We start from the raw sequence: 10,642 nt of genomic DNA on the forward strand, positions 1-10,642 counted from the left end.
GAAAGAGGCTAGAATATCCCATTAGAACTGAGTCCATTTCTTGTGTTAGCACCAGCTGTGCTCTTAACTCATGCAAATACTCTCAATATTTTTGCATAAAGAGGCTGAGACAAATTGATAAGATCAACACCATTGTTCATATGACAGAATACAGAAACTGCAACTGACTTAATTTAATAATCAGAGCTCTGATGTGCAGTCTCAGTCAAATCTCACTCTAGCTCTGCCTGGCTGATTGCTGCTGCAGCAGAGTCTCATTTCACAGCTTGACAAACATTCACAAGGCAGCAAGTTAACTTGAACCACTTGTTTCTGCTCCTGGAGGAGCACCACTCTTCTCCATCTACAGAGGTGGTAACTTGTAAAGTTTGGTGTACCTTGAATCAGGAGCACCATAGCCTCTTGTTTCACACTTTTCAGAACATTCTTGTCACATTTTAGTGTAGAGGCATCCTCAAGAAAACTTGCACCCATGCCTTTGAAATACTGCAAGAAGAAAACCATGCAGAAGTATCAGCAAGTTAATCTTTTGTCTCCATGTGTGTGTGAGATCTTTAGCGCTGCCAGTGTAGGTCCTGCCTCTACATCTTTCTTTTCATTATGACGTGGATTGCACATAGCAGGAATTCAATGACAAGATCTGGCTGGACCACCTTGGAAGATGGGGTGTCTCATGACTCCCAGTGAAAAGAAGCAGTGTTCCATCAGCATGTCTGAAGCCTCAGTTCAGAGAATAATTGTGTGTTCAGCGTGACCATTTGTCACTTGAACTCTGCTGAGATCAGCGCTAGGACAGGACTGTGGCTTTTGGCGCAGGACATGCATATGTCCAGATTTTAATCAGTGAAAGACACTGAAAAAAATCACTCCCAGTGTGGCCTGTTGCTTTTTGGAAATGTCAGGAGTTTTCCAGACGCACTGATGCATTCTTTTCATGCATCTAGTTTTGTTTGGTGCCAAGGGCACTGAATGGATATGTGATGCAGCTTTAGTTGTAGCAGCTTGAGACAGGGATGTCCCAAGAGACCTGGATACTACGTCCCAATAGGTTTCAAGGTAACCTAAACCAACAACCATGTGCTATTTATTAATCTAAATGGAAATGGTTAGTTAAATACTCATTACTAGTATTTTTTATGGCAGCAGTGATTAAGAGTGATTGCAGTAACATTTTTTTTCATTTACTGATGTTGTCACTGTTTTAATTATTGCTTATCTTAGTTTTCCATGTGATTGCAGAGAGGTTTGATATTTTGCTGAAGTAAAGGTTTGTGAGACAGTTAGTAGGGAAAAGTTTCTTGCTTTTTACAAACAAATGTGCATAAGAATGAACTTGGTGAAACTCCATTGTTTATATATCGAATCTGAAATAAAATCTGCAGGTTTCTGTTTTATTTTTCATTAAAATAAGGGCGTTTTCACTCATTTTTCTGTGGTTTCCTCTTCATCATGACAAGGGTGTGGGTATTGGTAGTACTTTCGGCCTCAATGACATTTTGTGAAATTAGTGGCTGACTTTGAATGCACATTTCACAGCTGATTTCAATGTCTTTGAAGCAAGCTGGGCCACCTTGAATTGAATTACACTTAAATTTAACCTGCTTGCAATCAACTGCTAGATACTGATTATTAAATGTTATTAGTGAAACAAAAAAGAGCTTTAGCAGATGATGGTAGGGTTATAAACATACTGGGATGGAAGTGACTGAACCATCCGCCAGATCATTAATGAGATGAGGATACATTTTGAAAACTAGTAAAGCCTAATTTAAAGATGTGACAGACATATTAAATTTCCTTGTTGTAATTTGACTATGGTGAATTGACCTATTTAGACTTCAAAAGAGTCTTCTGAGTTTATCTTTATTTCTCATTGGCAAGTATCCAATAAAATTATCTTGAAAATCTGATGGCTTGCTTTGTTTTAATTCTGTTTTCTAAATGTTTCTTCCTGATACTAGATTAAGTTGCCCAAGAGGAATGTTGCTTTTACAGCTTCTTAGATGGCAGGCAGTTCTGTAGTTGGAAGATAAAACAAAGGCTTTGCCTAGTTGCTGTGGAGGCAATCAATGCTCCAAATGTATCACCGCACTTGCAGGAAACAACAGTTGTTGACAATAGATAATGCCACCCTCTGTTCTGAGAACAAGAAGTTTGCTAAAAGAAAAAAATTCCCACATTGAACATACAGTGCATTCGATATACAGCCAACAAGTACAAAACATCAACCGCTACTGTCCAGTATAAGGGCAGAACGAACATAAGGACAAAGGCTAACTGGCATCTGCATCCCTGTGTGATGTGTGAATACGAGTTGCCAGCTCCCTCTATTGGATAGAGAGCGGTCAGCCTTGTGTCAGCATCGTCAGCGTGTCTCTATGCTCGAATACGACTATGTGACCTGTGATGAGCAAGTCATACTTCTCAGCATATAATCCTTAAGAAACATCACTTACCTGGAAGAACCTCAGTAAAAACAGAGATAGATGCAAACATCTGACAAAGAAGTCAGCTCAGCAGAGACCAAGCTGCAACTGCAAGCACAGATCGGAGCGAGCCCTGGCCAAGGGCCGAAGGATTCCTGGGGCAGGACTCCTTTAATCCATTCAGAAATTTCCTGTAAAGATAAAAATGGGTAGTATGGGAGAGCTGGTGTGGTACAAGAAGCCAGTATTTGGAAACTGAGAGGTATTATGCAAGGGGATGCCTTACAGGCACTTAGAGGCATGTTGAGGCATGTTGGGGCCATGCTGATGCGTGAGAGGTTAGAAGATGCAAGACTAGATTTGTCTTACTGAAGGAAAGTGGACTTGCAAATGCTGTGCTGGAAACAACTGGAATCTGTAGGAAACTTCCCCACAAGCTGCTGAATATGAGCTCCTCCCGGTTTAGTAAGAACGTATGTCTAGCTTAGTTTTGTCCGGCTTTGTGGTTGTCTGTTACTGTAAAACTGCAGCACACCTGGAGCTGCTGTCTGCGGTTTCCTGTTCTCAGCTCAGTTCTGAGAACCAGCCCAGCAGTGGATTCAGCGGTGAGGACACCAGTGGTCACCTGGTGTAGCCAAGAAGGCTAAACCTTTCCTGGACCTCTGCCTATCTCCATCTGCAGCATCAGTCACCCTTCCACTGTGTATTTCCACAGGTGCCAATAAAATTGCAGGGCATTTTGGCCCTGCCACACTCCAGACGGCCCCTGGCCCAGACGGCCCCTCTCTCAAGAGGGTCAGATAGGCAGGCACTCTCTCGAGACAGTTTCAATGCCAGCAGAGACTTCCCTCCTGTTGCATGTGGAGGGCATGAAGACTCTGCTCACCTCAGGGTGGACCAAAACTGAGTCAAGGTTACTCTTCAGCTCATAGCTCCCTGGGGACAGGCCAAAGCCAGGGCCAGACTGATGGGAGCAGAGACTGGCCCTGCTATGGCATTGCTGGGGCAGAGACTGATGACCCTGGGGGTTGACATTGGTCCTCGACCCTGGCTGGGCGGGTGGGAGAGCGCCAGGGGCTGGGCAGGGGCAGTATGGCCTGGCAGTAAAGCCTTCCATCTGCTACATCACCCATAAAATAAAAAAAGATGCTATAAATGAAGTAAAGACATCACAGGAGATCACACACACAAAACCCAGTATCTGAAACAGAATTAACTGCTGGGTTGTGTTTTCCAGACTCATATCACTCATTATTTCCCTTCAGTGACTGAGGTACAGCTGCTGTTCACATCAACACAGCGAGTGAAATCTTTGCCTTTGAGAAGTTAAACACCCATTAGTCATTATTGGGCTGCAGCGTGCAAAGTGTCTCATCCTGCAGGATGGGAAGAAGGGTATCCTTGCTGTTACTTATCTTACAAAGGAAAAAGAGACTAATTTGTGTTTGCAACAACCTTTGAGACACCCAGCTGTAGGGTGTTACCAGCGGTATAGTATTCTTTCCACTTCCACTTATTTCCCGATTTTCCCAGTTTCTGCTTGTATTCCAGTCCTGAGCCAATTCTCTCTGGCATCTTTTAAGATCTTCCTTCCCATGACCTTCAGTGAGAAGTGGATCAAGCCCTCATATGGCCAGCTACCAGCCCAGCTTTGTGGTGTTCTGTTTCCTCCTTTACCTGCATAGCCTTTCTAAGGCAGGTCTCGTTCTGCTCAGCACACTGACTGTGCTGCTGCTGCTGGTCAGTAAGCAAGGCCAGTATGCTGATGTGTTGGAGTTACTTACTCCTGCCTCTGCACCATCTCGGAGCTTGTAGTCATCAGTACGTATTAATGGAATGACCAAAGAAACAAAGAAACCATGCAGGTCTTCACTTCCAAACCGCTGGCAAAAAAAGACCTAGAGATTATTTGGAAAATAATGGGAATACACCAAGCCAGCCACAGGCTTCCAGAAACACAGCAGGTCTTTCTGTTAGTGGAAGTCTGTTGAAATCCACAGCAAAATTCCTGTTTTCACAGATGTTGGATAGGCACTGTGTTAGAGATGTATAATTACTCCCATTACAGTATTTATAGTTTTTTCAACAGACCATTCACTGAAAGATGAGATCATGTGAGAAGAGATGATTTTGTTGATTTGATCACACACACCCCCACCTCAAAGAAAAAGGGAGGTGGGAGGGGAATAATCAAGGGGAAAAAAAGATGAATTTTTTTTCTCTGTTATAATGGAATATTAATTGGCAAAATCTGTATCTGTTTAATACTCTAACTCTTTGAAAATTAGTTAAATATTTAGTAATGGGGAACCAACATATTTGGGTTTGAATAACGTAATAGGAAAATACCTGAACAAAGATTTCATTCTGTTTCGTTCAGCAGACATCTCAATCACTATCAGTCTGAAAACGTATTTTTCCATATTCAAAAATGTTGCCTCATCCCAGGCACAATGAATAAGGTGAGCATTGCATTCCCATCATGCTATGAAGTAGGGTGAAGTCCAATACAAATTGTGTTATCAAAGAGGCAGTTTCCCACTACAGATGAGTAAACATGTTATTCGTACAAAGGGGAATATTTGAACTATTCTTATAAAGCTGTGGTGATGATAGTAAAACTGTAAAGCTGGGATGTACTTCCTAAAGGTGGCACACTGAAGCAGCAGCATGGTATTAGTTGTAATACACAGCATGGTATTTATTGAAACCGTCTTACCTGTCTCATGGATCTCTGTCAAGGGAAATTTTTTTTTATGCAGTCAATATCTTTTTCAGTCAGTCATGCTTAAACTGCAGGCATGTCTCTTTTTCCACATCCTTTTCCAAAAGAAACAATCCCACTGTACCAACCGGCAGAGATTAATGGTCCACCTGAATCTCCCTGGATCCCAAAACAGAAGTATCAATGTGTGTTCGTTGCTCTCCAGAGGAGCATACAGTGCCACCTGCAGTGCATAAGCATGTTTGGAAATGTTGCTTTTAACCTGTTCCAACCTATGAAATGGATCAGATGGCTTACTTCACTTCATGGGAGCTCAGTGAGGTATAAGGAGTGACTGCTTTTCAAGCCTGAGAAAGCCTCTGATGTAAATGTTGTAGACCAGCACAGTGCTCTCATAATTCTATTTCAAAAGGTATTATTTTATTGTTGGTATAAATTGATTCTCACTTCTTTGGCAATTGGCCCTCTGGACTCAGCACAGATCCAGATGGCACTTTAGAGTGTTCAGTTGAGTCTGTACTGTTCAGATATCGACATTTGGAGTGAATCAGATGATTCAGACCCTGAAAGTTCTTCTTTTTCTCTAATAACTAACTGCAGGTGGTGCCTAAGGAAAGCACCTTGGATAAAGAAATGCACCTGAAGTTAACTGAGCTATGCCAGATTCAAATTGCCATACTCTCTATCTTGTTGTGTATGTTGACCTAAACTACTCAAAGTTTTAACGTTCTTTTTCTCAGCAATAAAGTCTCTTAAAAGTGTGGTTAAAATCACTGTCAATCTAATCAGCCTCATTAAGCATCTAGTACTGCTTTGTTCCCTGTGTAAAGGGAACCATTATTAAAAGCACATTATTTCATCTCTGTAACTTTGCTTCTTACTTGGCAAGCATTTCTCTTCAAAAAATTATTTTTCCCCCTACAGCACACAACACGTTGCTGGTTGGTTTTGTGTAATTTCCATATTTTCTCCCACAGCTTTTTCCACCGACAATGTGAAAGGTTGTTTCCTGAAGATGCGACTCTCCAGCCAGCCACCTTGCATGTTGTGCCAGGTTTGATATCTTCACAAGAGTCAGGCAGAGGCAAAAGCTGAATGTATTCATTCAGCTTTGCAATACCATTCAGCTGGAATAAAGAAGAAAATAAAAAGCTTTCTCATGCAGAAAGGAAGTAAGTATAATCTAGTTTCAATTAGCATTTAGTCTCATTTTACTAAAACTTTCCTTATAAATCACTTTTCAATATTTAGGAACTGATCCGGAGCTTAATTGCTCCTTTGCAAATCCAAAGTAATTCCCCCGGTGTCTGTATAGCAATCCCCTGTCTATGGTAGAAGTAGTGAGTTCAAGCCCAGCTTTCCACTAATTACAGAAGGAAATAAAAAACCCGCACAGGAGTTGGGCTGTTGGATCTATGTTCTATTCAAAAACCTAACTTGCCACTGAACTTTTGTGTAGAAATTAGTTTCTTGCGCTTGACTGACACACAGAAAATTATCAAAGCACAGTGCAATGTACCCAGTAACAAAGATGAAAACAAAAGGTATAACCAATTAGACATGACAGCAGCGACATAACTGCAGAAAAATGTGGTCTTGAACTCTTCAGACTGCGAAGTTTTTGCTCTGAGACATTCAAAAAGGCTTAAATGACCCTAACTGTCTGTGTTTTGTTAGCCTTTACCTGATAGATTCATCCTTCAGCAGAGGCCAGCTCAAGCGTGTAAATGAAAACGTAGCCAATCACTTACACACAGCCTCAGCGTGCCCAATTAAGGCTACTGAGCGGAACTTTTTCTGTTTTACACACCATCACCACACCATGATTCATTATCGCCAGTGCTGGTGAGAATTTCCAAAGATGGAAAGTTTACCCCATGCCAGTTATTACAGCAGAACAGTAGAGAGGGGAGGTGAACCCTGGTACTTAACGCTATCTCTGCTCCTGTGTTAAATTCAGACAAAGGATTTTATGATGCCCATGTCGTTCTGGAACAGAGATGTAACTTTCAGCTCTGGAAATACTACTTCCTAGAGATCCATTTTGGTATCGTGTTCACAGATAACTTGGTGCTCCTGATACGTTGCTGGTGGCCACAGAGGAAGCCAGTGAAATGAACCCATCTGTCTTTGCAGAGAAGCAAGTGGAAAATGCTCACTAAGATCAGGGGGAAGGAGCTTTTCACACTTGGGCAGTGGTAAGTCACTGGGGTCACAGATGTCTGTAAATGCTCCAGCTAGTTCCAGAAAGGGACATTGTTAGTTTCCTCCCTGAGTCACTGTCATATAAAACTGGTGATACCACCTAAATATTAGAAATCAGGCTCAAGTCATTGCTTCCTTTTCCACCAATTATTTCAGAAGTGTGGTAACACTCATCATGTACTGTACCTAGTCAATTATTTTAGATATACCTCTTGATCTTTTACATAAAGCTATTTCTTCATTATCACCGGTGCAATATTAAAGCATAGCCTGAATAAAGATCCAGCCAAGAATTTTTAGGTGTTGTACTGAAGTCCTGTTTCTAAAGATACAGGTGAGAAGATGTACAAGTTTATCTTTCTCAGGGTACTCTGGATCAGCACTGAAACTGCTGTTACCAGGAAAGCAGTCCTCCATAACCATTTGACTATCTACAGGTTTCCCACACAGAGACTGCCCTCCCCCTGTTCGAAACACCCATGGCCACCTCCAAGTAAGTCTCCATGGTGGGTTAACAGAGTTCGCAGTGTAGGGACACATGATGCATAGAACAGGCTGGGCAGGAGCTGATATGCAGGAAATCCTTACAGCCCTGCCCCACTTTGATATCCAGGATGATAATGTTGTCAAAGACATCTTTCCGTGCTTCATTCTGCAGTGTTCTGAGCCTTCTTTACTATGTTACGACTCTGTGCTCCTGGAGTTGTATTCATCTATGTCCTGTATTATCCATCCTTTTATTTTAGGTCATTACCCCAAATAATTATCAGTAAGTTTCATCCCCATTTTTGCTCAGTCCAAGACAACGTATCCCTTTGGGATACAGGTGTGGCCCTGACTCCATCGCATACATCACTTCAGCACTGCTTTTGAAAAACTACTGAATAATGGGGTTTGGGATTTTGGAAGGTTTGCTGCAGTGAATGGGTTAAAGGGAGATTTAGAGCACAAGAATGGGCTTGAAATGTCATCCCTGCTCACAGTGCCAGAGATCCTGTAACCTTATCTCGATGAGTACAACCAATAGCAGGGTGTTCTGTAATATTGTTAAGCTATCTAAACAATGTACTCTTCAATATCAAAGAACAGCCAAAACTATCATCAGCAAAATTCCTTTTATAATAATAAAACAGTAATTATCACATACCTTGAGGAGCATTATATCACTTTCCTTGGAAGACCTGCCAAAATGAGGATTGGGAAAGTAGTTCATAACCTTAAATATCTGCTGTTCTTTTTTTAGCTATGGATGCTTGATGGCCTCCTAGAACACCTCTAACTTCTGATTTGTGTAATCTGTAGTTTTAAGAAAGTGCAGGCAGAGGAGGTCACTACTGGAACTGAAGAACATCTCTGAAGTTAATCAAAAGACATAATATAATACAATTTCATTTTTCAACAAGATGATGAAAACATAGGGAAGGATATTGTTCATTTTTTATGTTTTGACATGAGCTTGTATTTTCCTCTACAAAGTAAAATTTCTTTACTGTAAATTTAGTTTATTGAAATAATGATGTGACAGCTGACCTTCAGGGATTTCCAGAATCTGGAATTAATTTAATGAAGAAGCCTGGCTTTTTAAGGAGAATCCCCTACACAAGGAATGCTGGTACTGATGCCTTTCATTAATCTTTTAATGGTCTCCTTTGGATTTATGACCTAATCCTGCAAAGGACTGAAACATATCTGGCTAATAGCGCATCGGCTGTCTTGCTGACATCAGTGGGGTGTCAGAACACACATCGATACTCAATACTCATTCCGAGCATTATGCGTATAGGTAAATAAGTGCTCTGCTACAGTGAACATCTTTAAAATGAACAAGAGCCGATACAGCGTGAAAGTCAAACTCACTTAAAAAGAAGGAGCTGTGTCCTCTGTTTCAGACTAACTGATGGAAGAAGGCTGGCTGAGCTGCCCACACTGTCTTTGAGGAGGTCAGGTTTGCACAGGTTTATTGCAGTTGGTTTGATTTTAGTTACTTAAAATATGGGGTGGGGGAGGGGGAATGGAGAACTAAAATGTGATTTAGAAAACATTTTAGCAAAACCAGGGCATTTTACTTCCAAATATGAACAGTAGATGTCCTCCTTACCTTGAGCCATCTGTTCCATAGCTGTGCCAGCCTTGGGGTATCCCATCTGGGGAAGGGGTGCTTGTGCTAACGTTTGCTTTGTCAAAAGGACAAGGCTCCTTGTCATGGTCATGACTCACATTCGGGTCATTTAAATGGGAGGAATAGTGTTTCCATCTAATTCAGCTTCATCTCTCGGAGTGTTTTGAGGCCTAGTCCCAGGCACACACGTAAGATCTGTTTAAACCTCCCTGGAATACATCCCCTTCTCTAAGACATGCTGGTATAGATGCATAAATGAATTTTGTCTTCTATCAGCACAGTCTGTATCCTGTAACATTGGCAGGATCTGACTAATGAAGATAAATGTACACAACGCAGATCAGTAGTTCACAAAAAAAACCAATGGCAAGTTCTTAGACCAATTTAGTGAGAGAACGGCAGCTTTTAACAATTCTTAAAAAATCAATAGCCACCTTTCCTTACTTACAGGACTTACTTGCACACCGTGCCCATCTCAATGAAGAGTTAAAATTGCCCCAGTATAAGGTACTTTCTTACAATGCACTGCTGTCAAAACCCATTGCTCTTCCAGAACTCCTCCACACACCGTTAAATTATTTCTCTGGATAGCAGTCATGTAAGGCCATCAATGAGGGCATACGCCGTGTCCTCCAATGATGTCCATGCAGCCATCTGAAATGAACAGAAGTGCAATTATGTTACGCAGAGGAACTGGGAATTCAGATATTTTTATCCTTAGATAAGTACTTACCTCTTGGGAGTAGGATAACAGCAATTATAGAGTGCAGGAGAGCTAACAGGTGGCCTGTCATACCTGCTGCCGTTTACTGGCAAAAGCATTGTAAATTGCAACACAGTCTTTTCTATTTAAATGTTGTCTATAGAAAATGATGATTGAAAGGTTTTATGAACAGCTTCCTCTCTTGAAGTTTCTCTTTACATCATTAATATTATTTAACTGCAGCTTTGTTTCTTTGGGTTCTTTCTTCATGTTTCTTTAAAACCTGCCTGTTTCTTGAATCCCCCATATGTGTCAATATGAATTGGTCAAGCCTTACAAGGAAATTCAGCAGCTCTTCAGCACAGGCATTATACTGGGAGAAAAGTGCGTAAGAAAACTCCTAAGCATTACGTGGGCTGAATGTGTAATAAATCTGAAGCATCTCAGAGAATTCAACACTCTTT

General features: G+C 41.3%; 1 protein-coding gene across 1 annotated transcript; it reads right to left on the bottom strand.

Moving 5' to 3' along the window:
- Positions 1-5,214: 5,214 nt before the first annotated feature.
- On the bottom strand, positions 5,215-10,269 carry LOC104498396 (granzyme A-like). The gene is given in 7 exon segments (XM_010141770.1): positions 5,215-5,310; positions 6,033-6,071; positions 6,074-6,089; positions 6,127-6,278; positions 8,504-8,599; positions 9,987-10,129; positions 10,209-10,269. Coding segments are annotated over 7 exon segments (603 nt in total).
- Between the last annotated feature and the right edge of the window lie 373 nt (positions 10,270-10,642).

The sequence above is a fragment of the Buceros rhinoceros genome, unplaced genomic scaffold, assembly GCF_000710305.1.
Source record: "Buceros rhinoceros silvestris isolate BGI_N320 unplaced genomic scaffold, ASM71030v1 scaffold308, whole genome shotgun sequence".
In the NCBI taxonomy this organism is placed as follows: Eukaryota; Metazoa; Chordata; class Aves; order Bucerotiformes; family Bucerotidae; genus Buceros; species Buceros rhinoceros.